At 41.7% G+C, this 25,441-nt stretch overlaps 1 protein-coding gene across 1 annotated transcript; it reads left to right on the top strand.

Annotated features, from left to right (window-relative positions):
• The first annotated feature begins 216 nt into the window (after positions 1–216).
• On the top strand, positions 217–23,869 carry MYLK3 (myosin light chain kinase 3). Its single transcript, XM_005141673.3, has 14 exons — positions 217–729; positions 4,176–4,266; positions 5,752–5,886; positions 5,986–6,178; positions 8,843–9,357; positions 10,826–10,931; positions 12,020–12,113; positions 12,413–12,522; positions 13,192–13,333; positions 14,299–14,369; positions 18,921–19,049; positions 20,659–20,811; positions 22,115–22,247; positions 23,259–23,869. The coding sequence occupies exons 1-14, from the start codon at positions 217–219 to the stop codon at positions 23,328–23,330; spliced, it is 2,457 nt and encodes an 818-aa protein (XP_005141730.2). The 3' UTR covers positions 23,331–23,869.
• The last annotated feature ends 1,572 nt before the right edge of the window (positions 23,870–25,441 follow it).

Genomic DNA, 25,441 nt, shown 5'->3' with positions numbered 1-25,441 from the left:
TACCTCCATCTTTGCAAGCATGTGATAAGAAACAGATAACACAGAAATAAATCTTTAGTGCAGTACCTATCTCATGATATGCTCTAGCGACTCCAGTAAGTGAGGATGTCTGGTGTAGGAATAGCTGAAGAAGATGAACTTTCAGATCTTCATTTTCTAATTTATGGTTAATGAAAAGCCAGCCTAATCAATCTGACATCTTGCTGTCTGGACAAAATGTCTGCAGGTAGCTCGGACCTTGCAGAAGGAAATGCCCTGACAAAGTCACAGCCTACAAAAGTGAACAATTTAAGTTTGATGGACAAAAAACTGAACCTCTTGAATGAAAAGATGGACAAACTGTTGCATTTCCAAGAAGATCTGACAGGCAAACTGCAGCGAATTAACAAAGGCATTGATGATGTAGAAAAAGGCATTAACAAGCTAACAGTGTCCCGAGCACCTCCTGATGAGACAGATGCAGTGAAAATAGGTCTAAAGGTATCCGACAGTACTCACCAGACTGACATCCAGAGTGTATGCTCAGAAGTGTTGAAACTGGTGAAAGCTGCTCAGGTAGATGCCTCGAAGCATAAGGAGAGGCTGGCAAAAATAGAGAAAAGGGTTGATACACTGGATAAAGTGATTACATTTGTAGAAGAAGTATTAAAAAATTCTAAAGTAGTGGATTTTATTCTCAAAGGCACTGTGCCCTGGAAGAAGGGGAGTCTGCTGGAAATCCTTGTTGAGGTTAGTTTTGTTTTGCTGTTCTTCCCATTTTTCTTTGTGATGTAGCAGGGCTTTAGGCTCTCCAGCTGGCTCCTTGCACAACATATAGTCAGTTACAGAGTACTGCTGTGACCTGTGAATCGCAAAGCTCTAAAGGCAGAGAAGGCTCAAAGCATGCTTTGATGCTGGGGTTCCCAAACTGCTCCAGGCAATCATGTAACAAATATGAGGAGTAGATTGTTACTGTAAAGGGAAATTCAGCTTCCACCAGTGATTGAAGATCATCAATGTCATTTGAATTAGTGACTTGAATTGCAGCCTTAGTGAAAAGTATAAGTAACATACTGGAAGCATCTTTTGTTGGAATAAGCTTCTATTTGCTTGATTGATCATGAGTTCTGCACATAAGACCAGTTACTAAAACCTGTGCTGACTTATGGTCATGTTACAAAGCTGATTTATATGTCCTTAGACATCCAAGTTGTCTTTAGCTACAACTTCATGATGAAACTCTGACTTTATCAACTCCATTGACATTGTTCACTTCTCAAATCAAATAGCCCTTGTGATTGCAAGTTCCTAGACATCAGTTCCTGAAAGTTTCTTAATTATTGAGGACAGTGAGGGAGGAATAGGCAAGACTGGTACATAGTTGATAACAGTGTTTTGGAATCAGTTAACGTAGTTTTTGAAAGTTACAGACTTCTAGAATTAGATCTAGCTAATGGGAGTTTTCAGTTTTCACAATGGCTTGTATCTTGCAGTGGGAAGAAGGTGAGAGGAAACTGTAAGAGTTGGAATAGGTTTGTTCATTCCAAGAATCTCCTTGTATGTAGGGGTGGGATTTGAGTAAGGACAACTTGGCTTAAATGCAAATGTCCATTTGTATGTTAAGCCAAATATTTTTCACCAAAACTGTAAAATGTTTTGGTGGAAAGTACACCTAAACTTTTACAAAAATAGGGCAATGCTAGATGCTGGCAAATCTTTTCAGGCTCTGAGTGCTGCTTTCCTTGTCTCCCTTTTTAAGGGCCAGAGGCTGACAAGTAAGTTAGACTGTTATGAGACAGAAGAATTTATAGAGTTTCAATTATTGTTGAGAACTATGTATCATACATTGCGTATTTATCTTAATTTTGGATAGCAATGATAGCTTCTACCTGCAGTTCGATTTCAGTTCTACAGATTTTTGAAGATCTGAAAAATTTTGGTATATTTTGGTTAAAGCTGCATTGTTACAAGTCTCTGCCTGGAAACAGAGCGAGCCCTTTGCAGGGTTTACAGCTTGAGCTGAGCTGCCAGTGCCTAGTGTGGCCAGGTGAAGAGGAGCGTAAAGATGACAAACTAATTTTGTTTCCAGAGTGCCAGTTTCTAAGTGAAAAGACCAGTAAGAAGGGATGTAAATGGAAGTGGCATGAGGGATACTAGAGGAATGTTTTACATGGATTTCTAGCATGCTGTCAGGATTAGTTGTCAACCTAGCACTGCCTCTTCATCTGTGTTTGCAAAAAAGGGGGATGAAGGAGGTCAGACATTCATCCAGGCTTTATGGATAGGGGGATAGAGAACCATAGGTGAAATGATAGAGACCCATAGGTGAAAAGACCTGCTGTTGGTGACCTGATCAAGTAGGATGGGCTGGAGGTCTGTGTCCCAGTTTCTAACCAGTGCCTCAGCTGTAGAACAGGCAATCTATATTGGACAAGTGTAGAGTTTTATGGCTAACTCATTTTGTAATATAAGTTACTACTTATATTTCCTTTTTTCCTTTTTCTCCTTTTTTTGTTTCTGGTCATGAACAGTTTCTAAAATTGGAAAATACGATCAGTTATAAGACCTTAAGATATGTCAGGCTGCTGAGTGATATTTGAACTAGGCTTGAATTAATGAAGTAGTGTATGTATGTGACCAAGGTTGAGTAATGTGGAGCAGAGCAATTTAAAAACAAATCAGCTTGCACCAAGCCATGTGCTAACTTTGGTCAGGCTTTTGCAGCCTGTTCTGTGACAGCAATATAGACATGTCCAGAGAGCTCCACAGTTGCATGGTGGTTGCACATAAACAGAATCTGCTACCTGCTTGTTTGTGTGTTTCCAGCCTTTGCTGTTTTGTAACAGTGTGCTGCTTGTCACGGACTTGGCGTCATGCAGCGTTACCCAGTATGGGGATGGGAATGGGTAGGTCATGTTTTCATGGCTGGGTGAAGCTGTTTGTTGATGATGTGACAGCATTCCAGGGATGCCATGGGCATGCTTATGGAAGAAGTTTTGTGGGGTTGGGGTCAAACTGATGAAAGACTATGAGCTGAGCTCACAGGATCCAAACCTCTAACTTTTGACTTGAAAACCAAAGAGACGGAAAAAACCCACCTGCATTAGACATTCAGTTATCCAAGGTTTTTTTTGCATGTAGGATTCTGCAACAATAATGTTGCCCCTCGTTATTGTTGCAGGTTTGCTTAGAGCTGTAATAAAAATGGTAATGATTTTTTTTACTGCTTTTTGGGTGTTCTGTTTTGTGGGAAGGGGATATTGGGGGGGCTCTGTGGGATCTATGTGATTGAAGCATCAGATCCTAAAGCAGTTTTACTAACAAATGAAGGGGTTGCTTTACAGCAGTCTTGTAATCAGTTGTCTGCAGCCTATATTTTAAATGTTACTTATTTTCTTGTACAAATAAGGATATGAAACTGCTTATTACTGGATTTTTAATTATATACCATCCAAGAAATATGTTAAGCCTGTTCCTATTTTCATATTATGTTTTTTTTTTTTTTTGCTAAATACTAATTCTTTACTTCTAACTTCAAGTGTATTGCTGTGTGAGGTGTTTAATGGGGCTATTACAAAATATCCCTCCTCTGTGCTTTCTTAATTGGAGGAAAACATTTGCTTAAAAATCAAAATTGATTTCTGAAAGACAGTAAGTCTGGTTTTAACTGTGTCAGAGGTGAAACATGTAATGTCAATTACATGTACAAGAGTTGCCATAAAGCCAGAGACTCTTTTTTGGTATTATCTCTTTCATAGTTCAAGCCATGTATCTTTAGATGCCTTGAGACAAATACATTGACAATATCTTCAGAGACATTTCTTATATTTTAGTCACTGACGAAAAAGAAACAGGAATAGTGTAAAATTTCTTCTTCTAATCTCTCTTATGTTTTATATATAATGGTTTTTAATGAATATGAGTAAATCTGACAGGAGGGAAAACCTGACAGGCAAAATTTTGGAAAGCAGTGAGCTAATGTAGTTTTCTATGTCTTGTTTCAGAAGTAAGCCTGTATGTGAGAGTGGGGAGAGATTGGAAAAAGGGAGTAAACACAGTAGTAACTAAAAAATCAGAAAATCAGAGGTGTTGATATCCTTTTACAGAGTCTGAATACCTACGTAGCTGAAGGAATGTAGTGGGAAACAAACACTCTTGGCCATAACTGCTATTTTTGTGTTCCCCTGCCTTTTTAGGCCAAAGATAAACCTGAGGAGAGTGGTGCAAAACCTAAGCATGTGCTTAAAAACAGAGGAACCCAAACTGAAAGCAAGAAGCCTCCGGAAGGTATGTATTACTCCAGGCATGCTCAAGTTTTGACTCTTCAATGTGTAGCAGACAACCTGGAAGTTAATAGCCTGCTATTTCCCACTACCTGAATTTCTCAAATATAATTACCTTTGTTGACTAGTACTGGAAAAACAGAATTGTGTGCAGTTCTGGTGTCCTCAACATAAAAAAGACATGGAACTGTTAGAACAAGTCCAGAGGAGGCCACGAGGATGGTCAGGGGACTGGAGCACCTCCCATATGAAGACAGGCTGAGAAAGTTGGGGCTGTTCAGCCTGGAGAAGAGAAGGCTGCGTGGAGACCTCATAGCAGCCTTCCAGTATCTGAAGGGGACTTACAGGGATGCTGGTGAGGGACTATTCATTAGGGACTGTAGTGATAGGACAAGGGGTAATGGGTTGAAACTTAAACAGCAGAGGTTTTGACTGGATAAAAGGAAGAAATTCTTTACTGTGAGGGTGGTGAGGCACTGGAATGGGTTGTCCAGGGAAGGTGCGAATGCTCCATTGCTGGCAGTGTTCAAGGCCAGGTTGGATGAAGCCTTGGGTGACATGGTTTAGTGTGAGGTGTCCCTGCCCATGGCAGGGGGTTGGAACTAGATGACCTTAAGGTCCTTTCCAACCCTAACTATTCTATGATTCTATGATTCTAATTGTTCTCATCTCCTCAGAGATGATTGTCCCCTGGATAAAATGCCACAAAATGCTGGAAAATCAAGACATTAAAAGCAGCATCTTTGGGTGTATAGTTTTGTGGTTGTTTTGCTTTGCAATTACAATGATCCAAACTGAGAGCAGTAGCCATTCAGAGATACCACGAAGGTACTGGCAGTATCATATAGCAAACCTAATAAATTCTTTCACCTTAACAAATCTGAACCAGCCTTCCTTCCTCCACTCTCTGAAAAAGGGGTGTGTTGGCATTGGAATATCTTTTTTTGATCAGCAAGTTTCATTGCCATGTCAGGGCTAGATTCCTCTTTAGGATGCATCTGTCAGGGCACTGCCTTCTTGCCTTTATGAGGAAAACCCAAGAGGCACTGCCTCAGGACATCCTTTGGAGTCTTGCTCACTCTGTCTCTGCCCTCTAAGCAGATAGAGGGTGTATAAGGATGAGGAGGGTCATGGATGGGTCTGCAGCGCCAGAGCTACCCATTGTATTTGCCTGCAGAGTGATTTCAGACTGTAGGTGCAGTGAGCTTGAGCCCTGCAGTTTTTTTGCTTGCTTTATGGAAAACCATGTTCAATCTGTAACAGTGCTGGAAAGACATCAGAGAATTAAACCTGTGATTAAGCCATGAGCATTAATAATGGCTGTCTGAAGCTTGTTGATGTAAGGATTTTAAACCTGTTGGGGGATTTCTTGGTACCTTTTCAGATGTGTAACTGTGTAGGTCATTTTGAGTGGTGAGTTACTTTATTCCCTCTCTGTTCTGTTGTCACTTTTATCAAGGATAGTTTATTAATGGCTTGTTTTATTCAGAGACAAAAAGTAGGAAAAAACTGGATGACAACAAGGCAGCATGTGAGACGGTGAACATTTCTAGTGCTGTAACCCACAAAACTGACTGCAAACTCCAAATTAAGGAGAGAACAGAACAGCAGCAAGTAGTAGAAGGTGCTGGCAAAACACACAGCTCTGAGAGCTGTCAACAGCAAAAGGAACTTGGTGTCAAAGATTTGAATGAACACAACGGTCTTCCCTTCATAAATCAAGATCATGTGGGCAACCAAAATGTTCCTGCTAAAGCACACGATGTGGACCTAGATGAGTGCCACAGACAGCTTGTTCATCAGAAATTTGGAGAGGATGAAAACAGACCTTCACTGTCGAGTGTGGCATCCTTGGAAGCTGTGCCCTCCACATCACAGGCTATATCTGACACAGGGTGTGAAGTGACACATACCAGGTAATGGCCTTGCTGGTAGCTTTGTGTGATCTGAAACCATTTCATGTGCTAGAAGGAAAAAAAGGAAAGCCAGATCATTAAAGAAGGCAGCTCCTCCCGAGACATGATCCAGGGGAAAACCAGCCATGCTAGGATAAGAGTGATGAGACCTTACAAATGGGTAAGGCAAAAAAATCAAAGCAGCAAGGGTCCAGTGTAAATAACCGTGAAGCCAATGAGTGCTTAGGTATATGGGAGATTTTTTTTGTATGATCGATGTTCCTGCCTATTAGAGATAAAGGTGACACCATAGTAGAGCTCAAGTATTTGGACATTCATAAACCAGTCATTGCTTTCCTGTTTCTGTAACCATGGGAGTGAAAGGAATTTGAGGGATTTGCTAGTATGCCAAAACTAAACTACTTGTTTTGTTTGCTGCCCTCATTGTTTTTATGGGTTTTATATGCCTTGGTCACTTAAAGCTATGACGTTTAATGATTGTTCATTTCTTAATGATCTCTATTACCTCAATCTTTTCCTCATAAAGGTGTTTAGTAATATACCTTTTGTAGTCCATTTTATTTTAAACTATTTATTTAGGACTTGATTTTAATTCCATGTATTTAAGTTAACAAGAAAACACAACAAAAACCCCCACAAAACCAAACCAAACCAAAAAACAAATGACATAACAGCAAAAAAAAAAAAAACCCAACACAAAACATCACACCCAAACCCCACAACCAAAAACTCTACCAGCCAGACCCCAACAGATGGAAATTCTGTGGCAAATTTTAACTGCCATGCCTTCTCTGTCTGGGCTAGTGGCTATAGAGCTGTTTATAGATGTGAATGTAGGAGTAGGATGATACACACATACACACATGCACATAAATATATATGTATGCCACTTTGAGTGTGAAATTTCCCCGTTATTCATGTATACAAACTGGTCTCTGAAGCCTAGATAAGAACATGGCATTACTTTTGTCACATGGATATTTTTCTCCTAAGAGGTAGAGTGTCAGGATGTGGCAGTAGAGCATAGAATCCTTCACTATTGTGACTTCTTTGCAAGTGTTCAGGAACAACTTTGTGTGCAGTTTATAGCCAACTTTACCTCCAAACTGGTTGTTATAATGGCACTAAACACAGAGGGACTCTGGGACTCCTTTGTGTTTTCCCGGTGGGATTTATGCTCTGGCTGGTAGTTATAGGTGCTGTGCTCTGGGTCCATCCCAGCTGCCCACAGAGCGCTGCCTTGGAGGCTCTGCCTGTTCTGTGCACTGAGGATGGCCCAAGGTGTATGGGAAGCAGTGGGGGAACAGTTGTTGTTACCGGTGGAAGTCAGTGCTTGTCAGTCGTGGTGGTGCATTTGTGTAGAGACAGCAGGTTCTGAAGCAGCTGGTTGGTTTGGGTAGGATGGGGGGTTTATGAGCCCTGACGACATTGGTCTGGGGAGGGAAGCTGCAGCCTTCCTGCACAGAAAACCTGTTGCTTGTGTGTGTGTGGAGTCACATGAGGGTGATGAATGCCTCTCTAAAATGAATACAACTTTCAGTGAGGTCTGTAAGCCTACACAGAAGTGTCAGAAGGACATTGTGTTCCCCTGCTTGGAGTAATGAGTCCTGCCGAGTTCAGGCTTTACCACATAGCAGTGGAAGTGTTTGCTTGGAGCTGCTTTGATGGCTCATTTGAGTGCAGCTTAGATTCATAGCATAACACAATGGTGTTAGAGGTGCTGAAAATAGGACACTTAAGAATCTTGTGATGTGAAAGCAGTAGCATTTTCTAACATCTTCTGTAACAACATTGCTCCACCAAAAGAAGTAGTAAGTTTTGTGAAAAATTAGATATGTTCTTTCCCAGACATCAGAAATTTTCTTTACTTGCTGTTGTATAAAATCTGCTTTACAACTTCACAATTTTCAATTCAGCCTCAATGAAATCAGACTATGCTCATGACAGTTAGAGCTGTAACAGTTGAATCAAAAATTGTCACATTAATGTCTTTGGGTTTTAGGAACACAGGCAATTGGTTTTAGCCCATACTCTCCTTAGGTAACAGAAGAGGAAAAAAAATATTAAGCTTTTGCAGTAGCTAGAATGGCAAGAAAATAGTACTGATGGAATAAGAGTTTATGGAAGTTACATTTTTAACAGAAGGCAATGAAAAAAATGCTGTCCCATCAGAAAGCACAAACACAGATGTCTGAGTGCACAGGTCAGCCAGATGGAAGAGGACTGGAATGGATGCAAAACTCTGGATTTTTAGAGCCATATGAGCAGTCAGCCATTTAGATGATCAGCCTGTAATTTGTGAAAGGAATCACTACCACCTCTCAGCCCAGACCACTGGCATTTTATTAGACCAACTGTAATAGTCACATAAAGCGGGTAAGCTTTCAAACATGGGATTAACACTTTTCAGTGCAAGGCATTTTGTGTTCAGCAGAAAGCAGACATACACACAGACGAGGACACACACCAGCATACTTTAGGGTGCTTTTCCCTTAGTGTTGTATTTTCTAAAAGGATTGGTACAGTTTGATTTTTTTTAATGCTGTAAAAGTCTGTGATTTGGGAGCTAGATTTTTCTTCCCCTGCTTTGCCTTGCCTCCCCTCCCCCAGGTTACAAAAGCAAGGCTAGTCATCCACATAAAATGTCAACTGTTTGCTCTGCAGGATATCCATCAATGTACATATGACTGAAGTGAAGGAAAAGATTGAGATCAAGGAAGGAAACTTAAATGATCCCGAAGTAAGATCCCCACCCTCCACAACAGCAGAAGTGGAAAGAGTTGAAGAGCTGCCTGACACATTGAAAATTCAACAGAGTCCTAAAAACATTAGCACTGATTCAAATCAAGAAATGATAGTGGTCGATAAGCAAAATGAACCTACACATCAAAATGGAAAGCAACAGCCATTACTGAGCAAACCCAACTCAGGTAAAAACATTGAAGAGGAATCAGAATTAAAATGCAAGCCCATGACCTCACAGAATACCTCTGTAAAGCACTCTGTGGAGGATCTGGGAGTAGGAGTGAAAATCCAGCATGAAACAGCAAAAGCAGAAGAATCCCAAACAGATGACAGTGTTGAGAAGAGAGAATTTAAGTGTGAAGGAATGACACCAGAGAAGACTGAGACACTGCATGCTACCAAAGAGCTGCCCACTCAGGATAAAACAATCATCGGTAAGTTACTCACAGTTACTCTCAGAAATGTCTATACTGAGGATTTAGTGCTACTCTTGTGTTACATGCACAATAATAGCTGGAGCAGTGCTCAGTAGACCACCTGTGTATTACAGTTCAAGAGCATTTTGCCATTGATATCCTTGACTATGTAAATAACTGAATTAACTTTTGTACAAATGCTTGTAACAGTAGTTTCCTTTTAAAGTGTTTGGTTTTTTGGGGAAAAAAAAAGAGGTTCCATTAAGATAAAATTGGGTGAAGTGTACATGTGACCAGAAGTATGAGCCATTTTTTAAAAATCAATTTTCTTTAGATTAAAGCATTAATTCCTTAAGATAGAACATGCAAAACAGGTATGCTTTAGCAGCTGTGGACTGGAGATCCAGGGGGTAGCAAAATATTGCAGGAGTTTCTTGCTGTAGTCTTTGCTGTGTTACTGGCTGTAGATCTCAAGTTACTGTGTGAACACTCAGCTGCATGGTTTCAGGGAGTACTCTCTCCAGGCAGCATACGTATGTCTCAGAATGTACTTTTACTTCAATGTGTAGATGTCCTGACCTGAATCTGACTTTCACAGCAGTTACTGGAGATTAGATGAGTACATGTTGAATTGCAGCCCAAGATATCTGGAGGTTAATTGTAAAATTGTTTTGAATGGGAGACACCAAAAGTGTGTTTATGGAAGCTTCACCCCAGAAAGACTTGGACATTAAGTACATCATGGTTAACTGATTTAGCTTCTGTGTTATAAAACCAGGGTTGAGGTTCAGAAGGTGGGATCCTGTTCTCTGGCACTTTATTCCTCATCTGTAAAAGGGTCTTAGCAGTAAAAGTCCCCCACTTGAAGTAACAGGGTACTTTTGGATCTTTTCAGCACATCCCTTTTTGCAGCTCCTTCAAATGCAATGGTTGATTTACTTCCATGCCACTCTAAAAATAGTGAAGGAATCACGCTTAATGTTATCCAGATACTTCAGTGTGTGTCTGAATTCAAGCAGAAATAATAACACTGGCATAGTGGAGAACACAAAGCAGAAAGAAAAGCTGGGAAAGGGCAGCGCACTTGAGTATAAAGTTGTGTTTTGAGTGTTTGCATTGGCAGTGTATTGGCAGCAGTGGCAGGCTGGCTTGTCTGTCTTTGTGTCAGTATTGGAGTTGCTCTCTTAGAGCCACACAGAAGCACTGAGGGCTGCATCAGCAATGCCAGGCTGACAAACAGGGCTCATCCCCTCAGAAACAGTGATGCCAAGGGTAGGAGGAGCACAAGGTAGAATTTGGTAGAGCTGTGGATACTGAGAAAGCAGCTGAGAATTCTTATTACACTTAGCAAACACAGCAAGGTGATGTGTGTGTCCTGTGGTAGAAATCACTGGTGTGATGAAGATGGAATTGAGTGCAGTGATAGGCACAGATACATCTCAATGTATCTGTGCACATCTCAGTGACCAGCTTGTCTCCTCTCCAGATGACAGTCCTTCTCCTCCAGCTCCTTTTGAACACCGCATAGTGAGTGTCAAGCAAACAGAGGTGACAACATGCTACTCAGTGTGTCGGCATGAAGTACTGGGAGGGTAAGTATCCCTGTCCCTAATGCTGCACTGCTGTTGGATGTTAAGGCATAGAGAAATGCAATGAGCTGCAGAGCTAGACCTTTCTTCTTCAGACATCCCCAAGGTTTGTGGGTCAGGTGCGACAGGGTCACTGCAGCCAGAGCAAGCAGGTTCATCCCTGATACCTATTGGGCAATCACTGTTGCTGTGTTCCTTGTATGAACATTTTATAGTTTGTGGGGAGTATGTGTGGGGTGTCCCTTAGGTGACTGGTTTCTGTTCCAGGTGCTGTTTCAGATTCTTGGGATGACTGGTTTTGCATTTGTCACAACGATCCTGGCCATACCTGGTGTCAGGAAGAAAACCTGTGCCCTTCGGGCAAACACACTCAGAGCATCTGAAATCAGACAGATTCCAAATTTCTCTTACCCTGATGAACTGCACGTTAAAGAAAACTAAGGGAGCAGTTATTATTTTGATCTGATGTTTAATTTTCACTGAAAAGAAGCTTGCAGCTGCTTCAGCCTTTGTGTTCTTGTATCCTTACTTACCTGACAAAGTTTAATTTAAGGGTTGATCTAAGTACAAATAGAGCTTAATAATAAAAGCAATATGATGTCATAGCAGAGAAGATAACATTTAGAAATCATCCCAAGGGCCATTGATGTGTCTGGGTGACATGGGGGAGAATTTACAGTGCATAAGAGATGAAGTCTGTGGAGTGGCTGCAGTTACTGGTCTTAAAATTATTTGAAAAGTTAGGAGATGAGGATAGAAATACCCTTGTTGATATACCCACAAATGCATCACTGAAGGACAGGAAGTGGGTACAGTTACAGAGCAAAAAAAGAATATCATCAGGTCATCATACCACGATGAAATGTGGGAATACAGAAGGGGCATAATATTTTAATGTAAGCACTGAACAACTGGCTGGAAAGATAAAACTAATCCTTCATAAGCTGAGAGAAAAAGGAGGTTCATGCTGCTGGCCACCTGATGCCGTTCACTTTGTACTGTGCTATTTTTAACAGACGATAGGACTAGTTGCATGCGTGATTTCTGGTGAGCTGTATTAAGCTGTGTTCCCATCTCCTTTGTACCCACAGTGGGCGGTTTGGACAAGTTCACAAGTGCACAGAGATATCAACTGGGCTGAACCTGGCAGCCAAAATCATAAAAGTGAAAGGAGCAAGAGAGAAGGTAACTAACTGAGCTGCTGTGAGCTCAAGTGAGCACACTCTAAACCTGCCTCATTGCAGGCACCTTAACACCACTTCCCTCAGTCAGCATTGGGTAGTATCGAATACTGTAAAATCTGTCTTTATAAGTAGAAGCTTGGCCTTTATATTACTGTCATCTCCTGTGTTTGTCATTAAAACATCTCTCCACAGGAGAGCTGTGGTATAGCTGTCATTTGGCTTACAAATTATTGTATTTGAATATATTGGAATTTAAGGGGTGTATTTTGCTAATTTTTTGTTAATTTGCTATTTTTTCAGGAGGACGTAAAAAATGAAATTAATATAATGAATCAAATAAATCATGTGAATCTGATCCAGCTTTATGATGCTTTTGAAGCCAAAAATAGTATCACCTTGATCATGGAATAGTAAGTTTAAATTATCTCAGGAATTGTTATATATTTGGGTTTTTTTCAGGTCACTAGAGGAAATAGGGAATGATGATTATGAGGTGTGAGGAAGACTTGAGTAGTATCCCAGCCAGAGAGTTGAATTCACTTTCAGAAGGAAAAGAAAAAAAACCCCATGTTTTAAAAGTAACTTCTTCAGGTTAAAAATTGTTTGGCAAGACTACAAGATGATTACAAGGTTACAACAAATTATAAGAAAGGAACTGTCCCCAAAAGTATGACCCAAATGACAAGATGAACAGAGCTCTACTATGGTTCACTTTTCTTTTAAGTTAAGCTTAATTCTTAGTTTCATTTAGTAAATTTTATAGATTGAAGACTTATTTTTTTCTAGAACTTCCTATATGTTCTTCAGGTCCCCATCAGATCACCAGGTCATCTGGGTTTGGGTTTGACACATATCTTCCCCAGATATTAGTAACAACTTTTCAATTTTAATTTATATTGATACCTAATTTCACACTCAGAAAGAATTTGCTTGAAGTCATTGAGACTACTGATACACTTTATAGTGGATGTGCTGTTAGGACCCTTGCTAAATTAGGGCACCTAAATTCCCAGCTTGGAAATTAACTGAGCTAATGAGGAATTTCAGGGTTTTAACACTTTTCTATGGCAAAATTTTAGTCTTGATGGTGGTGAATTATTTGACCGGATCACAGATGAAAGCTACAATCTGACTGAGTTGGATGCAATCCTATTTACCAAGCAGATTTGTGAAGGAGTCCATTACCTGCACCAGCATTATATTCTCCATTTGGATCTGAAGGTCAGTAGTTCATACTCTCTGCCCTTTAACAATGCTATGACTTGGACCACCACAGTCTCTAATTACAAGAGTAATCTCCCAGTCTGTGGGGTGTGTCATAAAGGAGTAGACTTACTTAATCCAACAGCCATGATGAATGGAGCTTTAGAGATTCATTGCTTTTTTTTAATGTCTGTTTAGTAGCTTGCTGAGAATAGTGAAACCAACAGGATTCTTTGCCTTTAATTCTGTGTGAAATTAAACAATACCCTTTTGTCATTAATAAAAAATAAAACACACCTCAAATCCTTTTTGGTTAGAAATGCCTTCATTCTTCCCTTCACTTCTGCTTAGCCCCTTGTAGCTCTGTTCATATATCATCTTCTTAGTGTTTTCCTGATGGCCCCTTAATAACTGGCCTTTTTAAACAGAAATGCGAACTGATGTTTTTCTTGCTTGTTTATATAGTGTCTTACACAATGATGTTAGACCTGGTTGGCCTGTAGACAGTGCTGCAGCTGCAATAAGTTTGGACACCATTGTCCTCCACTCCCACCTTGAAAATCATTCTCATTGGAAAAAAACTAGTTTTTGCCTTCATGAGCAAACCAAAGGATGCGTTTGACATGTTTCATGAAGCTTTTTATGGAGATACTCTTACACTTAGGGAATAAATCCAGTGGGTAAGCCTCAACAGTCTGACTGACTCCACCATTTTACACAGAAGGGCCTTTCCCTTTTAAAGTCTGTGTCATCTGTGGAATACTGTTGTACAGGAATAGAAGTTAAACTTCTTTATGGGAGGCTGAAACCCAAACCTCTCACTAACTCTGTATGCCAGTGAAATCCTCTTCTCCTGTGATAGGAATAGAAAGAAAAGTATTATGCTAAAAAGTACCATTACAATCTGACATGTTTATATTGTTTTGCTAGATCTCTCAAACAGTTAGACATTTAACTCAAAATACTCTCTTCTCTTTTTGTAGCCTGAAAATATATTATGTGTAAATCACACAGGAAACCAGATTAAAATTATTGACTTTGGATTAGCAAGGAGGTAAGAGAGTTCAGTTATGAATTTATTAAAAAAAACCCAAAACAACAAAACCAAAACAATCTCACAAACCTCTGATGTGGCTTTGATAGTTTTTAGGGGGGGTTTACGCATTTTGGTAGCTCTAACATAATTTTGCTATGTGAATGAACCAAGCAGTATGTTGCTGTGGGTGTGTTTTCTGCTGTGTGCATTAATTATCTAATTACTTTTTCAAATAACATTTCTGTTGGGTAAAGTTATGTTGCTGTTCTAATTATCTCAGAATGATTCCCCTTGTAAAGCTTTTACTCCAGGGACTCCAGACAGTCTTGACTGCTGGGTTTTACTGTGCAAGTTCTACTTGTGGAGATTTTCTGCAAAACTCTTTACATAGACAAGTTGCTTTTTTCCTTCAATTATGTTTGAGTCATCCCACGTGAAACCCACAAAGAAATATGGACTTGTCTCCATTCTTTTTCTTTGGTCATATGACTGTGTTAGAAGAAAGCTGTCAAAGCATGAGCCAATTCCGATAAAATAAAAAGGAATGACCCCTGTTAGTGTAACAGTAAGAGCAACCGCGTTTCACGATACCTTTTCTAAATCTTTTGAAGCTTTTCTTAAGCCCAGATCTGGTACATTCGTACATACAGCATAGAATCATTAAAAAGTTAGGGTCATAAAAAAGAAAGGACCTTAAAATCATGCAGTTCCAACACCCCTGCCATGGGCAGGGACATCTCACACTAAACCATGCCACCCTAGGCTCTATCCAACCTGGCCTTGAACACTGCCAGGGATGGAGCATTCACAGCTTCCTTGGGGAACCCACCGCCCTCACAGTAAAGACCTTTCTCCTTATATCCAATCTACACTTCCCCTGTTTACGTTTGAGCTCATCACCCGTTGTCCTGTCACTACAGTCCCTAATGAAGAGTCCCATTCCAGCATCCTTAAAGGCCCCCTTCAGATACTGGAAGGCTGCTATGAGGTCTCCACGCAGCCTTCTCTTCTCCAGGCCGAGCAGCCCCAGCTTTCTCAGCCTATCTTCATATGGGAGGTGCTCCAGTCCCCTCATCATCCTCGTGGCCTCCTCTGGACTTGTTCCAACAGTTCCATGTCCTTTTTATGTTGAGGACACCAGAACTGCACACAATGCTCCAAGTGAGGTCTCATGAGAGCAGAATAGAGGGGCAGGATCACCTCCTTCAACCTGCTGGTCATGCTCCTTTTGATGCAGCCAGGATACAGTTGCTCTCTGGTCTGTGAGTGCACACTGAACCCGTCTCATATTCGGTTTCCCATTGACCAGCACCCCCAAGTCCTTATCCACAGGGCTGCTCTGAATCTCTTCTCTGCCCAACATGTAGCTGTGCCTGGGATTGCTCCGACCCAGGTGCAGGACCTTGCATTTGTCATGGTTAAACTTCATGAGGTTGGCATCAGCCCACCTCACAAGTGTGTCAAGGTCCCTCTGGATGGCATTCCTTCTCTCCAGCGTATCAACCGAACCACACAGCTTGGTGTCATTGTCAAACTTGCTGAGGGCACACTCAATCCAACTGTCCATGTCAGCGACAAAGCTGTCCATCAAGACCGGTCCCAACACCAATCCCTGAGGGACACCACTCGTTACTGGTCTTCAGCTGGACATTGAGCCGTTGACCACAACTCTTTGCGTGCAGCCATCCAGCCAGTTCTTTATCCACCGAGTGCTCCACCTATCAAATTGATGTCTCTCCAATTTAGAGACAAAGATGTTGCGTGGGACAGTGTCGAACGCTTTGCACAAGTCCAGGTAGATGATGTCAACTGCTCTACCCCTGTCCATCAGTTCCATAGCCTCATCATAGAAGGCCACCAAATAGGTCAGGCAGGATTTCCCCTTAGTGAAGCCATGCTGGCTGTCACCAAGCACCTTGTTGTTTTTCATGTGCCTTAGCATGCCTTGCAGGAGAATCTGCTCCAAGATTTTGCCAGGCACAGAGGTGACACTGACTGGTCTGTAATTCCTCAGGTAATCCATTTCCCCCTCTTTGAAAATGGGGGTTATATTTCCCTTTTTCCAGTCGTTGGGAACTCACCTGACTGCCATGATTTTTCAAATATGATGGCCAGTGGCTCAGCAACTTAATTCACCAGCTGCTTCAGGGCATGTGGATGGATTTCATCAGGGCCCATGGACTTGTCTACGTTCAGGTTCTTAAGATGATCTGAAATGAGATCCTCTCCTACAGTGGGCCTAAGGTCTTCACTCTCACAGTCCCTGCGTCTGCCTTCCAAGACTCGGGTGGTGCGGTCAGAGCCTTTGCCAGTGAAGACTGAGGCAAAGAAGTCATTAAGAACCCCAGCCTTCTCCAAATCCAGGGTAACCAGTTCTCCTGATAGCTTCCAGGGAGGGCCCACATTGCCCCTTGTCTGTCTTTTATTTGCAATGTACCTACAGAATATCTTCCTGTTAACTTTTAATATCCGTAGCCAAGTTTAATTCTAACTGGGCCTTAGCTTTCCTAACCTGGTCCCTAGCTTCCCAGACAACATCCCTGTATTCATCCCAGGCTGCCTGTCCTTGCTTCCACCTTTTATAAGCTTCTTTTTTCCTTTGAATTTTTCTCAGCAGCTCCTTATCCATCCAAGGAGGTCTCCTGAGCCTCCTGCTGCCCTTCCTTCTAGTCAGGACTAAACACTCCTGAGCTTGGAGCAGGTGATCCTTGAATATCAACCAACAGTCTTGGGCCCCCCTGCCCTCTATGGCTATATCCCATGGAACTTTACTAAGCAGGTTCCTGAAGAGGCCAAAGTCTGCTCTCTTGAAGTCCAGGGCAGTGAGCTTGCTGTGCACTCTCCTCACTGCCTTGAGGATCTCAAACTCGACCATCTTGTGATCGCTGCATCCAAGGCTGCCCTGGAACATCACATTTCCAATGAGCCTTTCCCTGTTGGTGAGCACAAGGTCAAGGATGGCAGCACTCCTTTTGGCTCCTCGATTACTTGCAGGCCGAAGTTGTCTTCCAGGCAAGCGAGGAACCTCCTAGATTGCTTGTGCATACCATCATTGCTTGAACAGATGTCAGGGTGGTTGAAGTCCCCCATGAGGACAAGGGCCTGTGAGCATGAGGTTATGATATGGTTTAGTGTGGGGTGTCCCTGCCCATGGCAGGGGGGATGGAACTAGATGATCTTGAGGTCCTTTCTGGAAATCCTAACTATTCTATGATTCTATGAGATTGTTTCTATCTGTCTATAAAGTGCTTCATCCACAGGTTCCTCTTGATCAGGTGGTCTGTAACAGATCCCCACAGTAATGTCTCCCATTGCTGTTCTCCCTTTAACCTTGACCCTCAAACTCTCTGTTAACTGCTCACCTGTCCCCAGAGAGACTTCCACACTCTCCAGCCTATCCCTAACATAAATAGCAACTCTCCATCCCCGCCTGCTGGGCCTGTCATTTCTAAAGAGCCTGGAACCTTTCATTCCAAAACTCCAGTCACAGGAGCCATCCCACCGTGTTTCTGTGATGCCTGTTGTATCACACCCCCGTAGATGTGCGCACATCTCTAATTCCTCTTGTTTGTTCCCCATGCTATGGGCATTTGTGTAGAGGCTTCAAATGAAGCTGGTTCATTGGCTGAAGCAGCTGGAGTATCTCTACATTTTTCCGAGCATTTATTGTAGATGTTGGCAACTGACTGGGAGTGTTCGGATAGAATGATGCCCCGCTCCCCCAACACAATATATGTACCGATGTGTGTGCATGTATCTGTCCAGGGACTTCTTCAGAAGTATTTTCTAAAAATAAATGGACACATTGAGGGTGGGTTTTGTTTTGTTTTGAGTTTGCTTGGGTTTTGTTAGTTTTCTTTTTAATTGGGAAGTAGAAATACAAACTTTGTTTAAAGCAGTTTTGAAAACCACATCTTCCAGGAAAATGAGATGTAAAAGCAATGCTTTAATGGTTTGTTCTGTCTGTACACAGATATAACTCCAAGTACCATCAGCCACAGTCAACACTGGTTCAGTTTTGTAGTCTTTTCCTTTTAAGCAATAGAACAGAATCATTTTGTCCCTGTATTGCATCACTGTTAAACATGTTACCAAGCCCAAGTAATCCTCTTCAGAGTCCCACCTCAGTGGTTATCTTGCGCTCACATCTGTTATACAGACCTTTACACTGAGCTGTAGCTGGGTACATCCCACTAAAGCAAATGCTTTCCAAACCTGTTTCAATGGAAGCTGCTTTATTTGATTTGTATTGGACAATATCTGCTGAAAAGGGTCCTGTGAATCCTGGCAGAGAGTGAATCTGCCAGCAGTATGCAGACAGGCCTTTGCAGGTTTTATTGCCTTTGGTCTTCCTTCTGGCTTTGCTCTGGCCAAGGGTGTAGCTGATGGTTTATTCACCTGAAGTCGGTTTATTCTTTAAAGACTGTTATGCTGTTCTGATTGCCTGTGGAGTCTGCTATGATTGCTCTGCTGTACTTGCATGGCCAAAAGCCATGCCTTGATTTTTTACAGATGAAATGTGTTTCCCAGCCTGCTCTCAGCACCAATTTCTCTCTCTTTCTGGTAAAGGTACAAACCTCGTGAGAAACTGAAGGTTAATTTTGGAACTCCAGAGTTCTTGGCTCCTGAAGTGGTGAACTATGACTTTGTTTCCTTCCCAACAGACATGTGGAGTGTTGGCGTCATCACATACATGTTGTGAGTAACTGTGGGGGCTCTGCCAAAGGTGGGGGGATCTGCTGAGGAAGAATAGTGCTGCTGTCGTGGTTTAAACCAAATCCTCACAGTACTCTCACTCACTACCCCCTTGATCCCCCAACTCCCGGAGAGTTAGGAAGGAGAATCCAAAGAATGTAGCCCCCACGGGTTGAGATAAGAATGGTTTAATAGCTAAGGCATAACACAAATCACTACTGCCATTACTACTACAAATAATAATGATAAAGCCAATAACAAGCGAAAAGAATACAACACCCCACCAGCCACCGACCCATAACTCACTCCACCCTGCCCGGCCGAGCACCACGTGCTCCCTCCTCCATTTCCCTCCAGAGCTCCACCCCTCCAGCTCTCTCTCCCAGTTGCATCCTGGGCATCACTTGCTATGGTATGGAATACCTCATTGGCTAGCCTGGGTCAGGTGTCCTGTCTCTCCTTCCTCCCGGCCTCCCCTCCTCCCCGGCAGAGCACGTGCTCAGAAAAGGCCTTGAACAAAAACACCCTCAAAACATGCTCTCTATCAGCAACCGTTCCCAGCCCAGAAGTCAAAACACAGCACTGCACCAGCTGCAAGAAGGAGAAAAAATGACTGCTACTGCTCAACCCATGACAGCTGCCCCTGAGCCCATCTGCCTGTGACTCCTCCTAACTCATTCTGTTAAAAACTCAGCCCTCAACGCAAAGGCACCTTGCTTTGCCTACTAGGTCTCTAAACAACAAATAATCCTTTTGATAAATGCGTACATGTTCTTCTCACCACCTTACCCAGTATGGTAAAATGGATCACGTCTCTTTTTACTCAGAAAAGTTGCCACAAGCATGTCAGAGTTGTCATTTTTGATGGTGTTCTTGAGGACATGGATTTGAAAAGATTTGCAATCTGATCATTTCAGTAGCTTGGACTTGGGGTGCATCTGCACAGAGGAATTAGTGTTGGTTGTTATCCTGTGGCTGTAAAAAATGTCATGTCACAAATAGGGCTAAAACTTTTCTTTGGTGTCTGGGTGGTGGCCATGGACAGCTTGTCTGTCCAAATAGTCTGCCATCTGACGAGCTGACTTCGCATCCCAGAATCTTTCACAGATGCTCTCTGTAAACTGGATACATTTCTGGTTTAAATTTTTGTGTGATCCAAAGCCCAACTGAGTGAAGTAGTAAACGACTGAAGCAATAAATCTGGGCTTAGCAGCTGATTGAAAAAAGTACTCTATAGGTCAGAATTGCGTTTAATTCAAGCCATGCAAGGGTATGGGTCTTGATTCATGAAAGCTCTTGAGTCCCCCTAGCTGTCCCACCTGGGAACATAGCTAGATCCCGACAGCATTAATTTCCTTTGGGCTCTCCCTATTAGTAATGCTCTCTGACATAGCTGAGTGAACTACTAGAGAGTAACACTAACATTTACAATGCTGTGTTGTTCCACACTGTTGGCTTATCTTGGTAGGGACTGAGTGGAGCACCCCACAGCTGAGAGTCTTTTCCTCTCCATAAACTAAAAACTGTTGTAAAGCAGAGGATTCACAGAAGGAGAAACACATCTTGCATTTAACAGCTACTGATTCCCCCCCCCCCCCTTTCTTTTTTTAAGGCTTAGTGGCCTGTCCCCATTCCTGGGAGAAACTGATGCAGAGACAATGAATTATGTACTCAATTGCAGCTGGGATTTTGATGCAGAAGCATTTAAACAGCTATCGGAGGAAGCTAAAGACTTTATTTCCAGACTACTCGTGAAGGAGAAAAGGTACTTCTTTGTCCAATTGTGAGGACAGTAGCACCTAATGACATCATTAAATTTCTCCTAGCCAACTGTGTTGATTGCATGCAGCAATGGGAAGTCACTACCTGACACTTTTTATACTGTATCTGTGCTTGGTGAGCAGTTCCTCAGTGATTCAAAAGCCCCTATTTAAAAGGAAAATGTCTATGTACCTTGACTGAAGAAAGTTGCTTTTCACAATAGCCTCAATATAGGCAGATCAGATGAAATCTGGGAGGACTTTCCTGTGTAGAAACATGTCTTTAGTATTCTTTCTCTGAGCAAAAGCTGTTTCTATTGTTGCCTTGGATTCTCACAAGCCTGACACAAATTGCAAAAATGTCTCTGGAATGTCATGGAGGATAAGTGGAAGCTGCAGCTGCTAAAAAGCACACTGTTCTCTTCTAAAGCGCTCTACATGCATTTGGTGGATATTAAGGAGCATTTGGGACTTAACTGCATGTGGCTTCTCAGTCTTGGCTCCACTGAAATAAAAAGTGATTGCACAACGTGAAACAACAGGGGAGAGTGAGGATGACATTGATGTAAGACTGTGGCAATGGGGCTGGGTGAGTGAGTAGAGATATTTTTCTCTTGCTGATAGTGTTATAATACTAATTAAGCCAGGAAATGAGGCATACAGTAAAACAAATTGTATGTCCAAGGGGAATTCAGAGGAATGCTTAGAATACTAGCAACTTCCATACCATTATCTAAATCAGACAAATCAGTTCTAGTACTAATCACATTTGAACAATAAGTGATATGAAAAGCATAAAAAGAACATCAGCAGGGGAATTCAGGTTGGATATAAGGAAGAAGTTCTTTACTGTTAGGGTGGTGAGGCCCTGGCATAGGTTGTCCAGAAAAGTAGTAAATGCTCTATACCTGGCAGTGTTCAAGGCCAGGCTGGACAGAATCTCGAGTGACATGGAGATGACCGTAACCATGACGGGGTTGGAACTAGATGATCTTAAGGTCCCTTCAACCCAAACTCTGTGATTCCATTTTGCCAGCAAGAGAACACAAAGGGATTTTTTCAGACAAGAGAAAAACAAACACACCCAAACCACAAAAAGGCAAAATCGAGCCTATTACCACAGCTCAATCAACCCACTGCAGGCTTTTCACACCACTCACCCCTTGGACTAGAGAGTGCAGGAATTGCCACTCATTTGTTTTGGTCCATTTAAGGCAGTTTCTTATCAGTAATGCTGAGGAGCACAGGGCACTGAGACAATGGCAGCTAGAGCAGCTGGGTTTACATGGCAGATTTCCTCTTCTGCAGCTGCCGGATGAGTGCAACGCAGTGTCTGAAACATGAGTGGTTAAACAACCTACCTGCTAAAGCCAAGAAGTTCAAGCTTCGCCTGAAGTCCCAGTTGTTGCTGCAGAGTTACATGGCTCACAGAAAATGGAAGGTAAATAGATAAACTCTGGTAAATCTACTTCCAGAGGGAAAATCAGCTCAACACAAGCAGAGCCATTCCCTCCTTTGTTTTTTGTACAGTGGCTCGCTGCTGTCCACAGGCTTCTTTCTTGTAAATATGAGTTTGGAAAGTGTATTTTCACTGGTAAACTAAGGGTTTTTCTCCTGCACAGTTATACTGATTCTAGTTTTAGCAAGTTTGGTTTCAATTTTTACTCCTTCTGATAGGTATTTAAAAGTTTTACACCTTTTTTTCTTTACAAGTTCAGAGACTTCAGATACTACTTAGCTTTAAATATTCTTCACTTATATGGGAGGCGTTTTTTCCATGGACAACAGTTTCATTGTTTTGTTGTCACTATGGAGCAGGGACACAACATGAGGCAGTTTTGTCTCTTGTTGCAGCTAGTAGAAATGTGGGAGAGAGAAAAAGTTAGGCTTAAACCCATCCAGAGAACTCTCAGGACCTGCCTGATCACCTCATGTTCCTTCAGAACTAAATGTTATATGAAGAACTGATAGATAGGAATTTTTACTGGAGTCTCTATTGGACTGTGATAGATCCTGAAAGGTGATCACAGTGATCTTTCTTGGTACAAAGAAGCCTGTGGAAATGTGAGGAAAACTCAGTGAGGACCATTTCCTTTTCTTTTGTCACTGGAGAGCTGTAGTTCCTTGCCAAGGAGCTAAACCAGAGACTTACACATTTTCCACTCCTGCAGCCCAGCCATTTGGTTGCAGACTTCTGCACTTGTGTTTTAAAAAATATGTAATCTAAAGACATATCATTATACAATTTGTAATAATGCTGCAGAAGTTCATGGTGCCATCAGTCTCTTTCTGCAGTGGTCATCCCCCAGTACAAAGCTGTTCTGCCCTGCAATCCACACAAGGTGTGTGTCAGTAGTGGTAAATTCATCTATGAGGGAGAAAAATGTCAGCTACAGAAAAGGTCCTTTACCTCAGCTGTACTCACATTTGTACTGTTGTGTTCTGTTCACAGAAACATTTTTATGTAGTGGCTGCTGCTAACAGGCTGAAGAGATTTCAAACTATGTCTGTCAAGCTTGCATAAGCTTGTGTGAAGCACCTACTACTCTCAGAGCCGTGGAAGACATGACATGAAATCATGGAAGAACTCTGTATCTTCAGTGATTTCTACCCCTTTGTTTTCTAATATAAGGTTTCGGGTCTGTCCTCAAATACTGTGTGTGTACTGCAGAGCTTCCAGAAGTGCCTCGAGGAAGAAGTACTGGAATTATTTCTAAAAGCAGAAGTTACCTTGTTTTGTTTGTTGTATGTAGTGATGGAAAAAGATGGCTGTTACTGGGGCTGACTTCTTGCTGAAGGCTTTGATTCTGCAGAATGTTGTTGGGATGTTCATAGCATACAACACCTTGTCAGTCTTCTGTTTCTCACAGTGAATATGGGATCTCTGATGACTTTCTTCATGACTGAACAGCACTGCCACAACAGTGGCACAATTTTCCCCCTGGTGTTTCTTATGTAGAACAAACGATACCAAGTATCCTTTTCTTCTGTAATTTTTTCAAAAATATTATTTTTCCCCTAAAACATGATGATGGTTCAGCGCATCTACACAGAGTTGAATGGTTTGGGTTTGTTGGCTTTTTTTTATTCTACTCTCTTTTGAAAAAAATAGTGTATAACTCCATAGTTAGGAAATAGGAGGAATCCTGGTTTGAAGCAATGTAAGTCAGTTGGCCATTGCTGCTGTTTCTTATGGTGGGTTGAGTTGAGCTGAATGAACTTTTGGAAGGAGATGGGTGAAACTGCCACAAATCAAAATCACCTAATGACCCTTGGGTCTATACAAAAAGATCTCAAATTGTCCAGGAAAGAAGAGACTCCAGATATCCTTTACATGTATTTAAACTTAAAAGTGGCTTCAACTGCAGCCATTAGTTCTATAAGTTTTAGTTTGGGGATTTTATTTTCCTCTCAGACAATCTTAATGAAGTCTGAGAAGTTGACATAGTGTGATGTGCAAAACAGGTTTTACTGCTATTTAGTGCCAGGGGCATGGTGTGCTGATGGAATCTGCCTTCAGCCCAGTTGGGAGGTTGAAGCCCTTTCCCCTCCCACTTTGCTCCTGAGCATTAAATGTTTTCTTCACAATACTTATTTCTTTTGTATTTTAAACTTTTTCCTAATGCATAAAGAGCTGGAGCCACTTGCAGTCTCTCAGCTAAAGGTGTAACATTATTTATTAAGCCTCTGGTTTCCTTTATTCCTATTCTAGATTCTGCAAAACACTGTGTGAGCTGGATGGACTCCCTATCAAAATGAATAACTATAGCACTAAAACCAGCTTTCCAGCAAAGGCGTCAAACCACTGTAAAGTTCCCTTTAATTTTATGGACTTGCATGTCCCTTGAATTAGCAAAAGTACTGGTTGCTAATGAAGAGGTTTTAAAACTGACTTACCCTACTGTAGTTATTTTTTCCACTTCTCACTTTGCGAAGTCCTAAATTCTGGACTTTGGCATTTCCAGAATTGAGACAGATAGTTACTAAAATCAAGTGTAATAATCTTGACAGTGTATCACCTTCTGTGAAGGCCCACTTTTGTCCATGTTTTCCTCCCACAGTGGTTCTGCATGCTAAATAGGACTGTATTAATTGGTTTGTATATTTCTGAATTAATACTAATAAATGTCATTAAGGTGGAACAAGCCTATTCCTCAGTTTTGGTTTAATTCCTCCCACCAAAAAAAACCCAAAAACATCTCTGAGAAGATCTTAATGGCAGAATGCTGATGGTAGTAGGCTGGATTTTGTCCCATCCTGAGGACCCTCTGCTATATATTACATCAGCCTTTCAACACCAGACATTTCACTACAGCTTTTACTCAGTGTGGGTTAATTATCCAGTATTTTCTCTGCACATAGAGAATTAGTTTGGAGTATATTCCCCCAGTAGTTACTGTTACATTTCATAACTCTTCTCTGGAATGAAATTAGCTCTTTCTAGTTAATGCTGGCTTCAAGTGATCTCCTTTTTCATGTATTAGGAGAAGTGAAGAGAGAATGGCAACTTTTAATTTTCCAATTACTGTGTGCTTCCTTCCTGCCTTTCAAAGAGAGTAGCACACAGAAGCTCTCTGCAGTCTTGTGTGTATTTCTTCTCAATTTTCCACAAAACAAAGGTGCATCTGACCAGCA

The sequence above is a fragment of the Melopsittacus undulatus genome, chromosome Z (assembly GCF_012275295.1).
Source record: "Melopsittacus undulatus isolate bMelUnd1 chromosome Z, bMelUnd1.mat.Z, whole genome shotgun sequence".
NCBI classification, from domain to species: Eukaryota; Metazoa; Chordata; class Aves; order Psittaciformes; family Psittaculidae; genus Melopsittacus; species Melopsittacus undulatus.
The sequence above is the reverse complement of the archived record's forward strand: the minus strand, read 5'-3'. Positions and strand labels throughout refer to the sequence as shown.

Bases quoted from the DNA above. Each gene is read 5' to 3' on its own strand.
- MYLK3 (XM_005141673.3), top strand. From the start codon at position 217: ATGTCTGCAGGTAGCTCGGACCTTGCAGAAGGAAATGCCCTGACAAAG. The intron at 13,334-14,298 runs GTCAGTAGTTCA...CTCTTTTTGTAG, and splicing joins TTCTCCATTTGGATCTGAAG to CCTGAAAATATATTATGTGT. The intron at 20,812-22,114 runs GTACTTCTTTGT...CCTCTTCTGCAG, and splicing joins CTACTCGTGAAGGAGAAAAG to CTGCCGGATGAGTGCAACGC.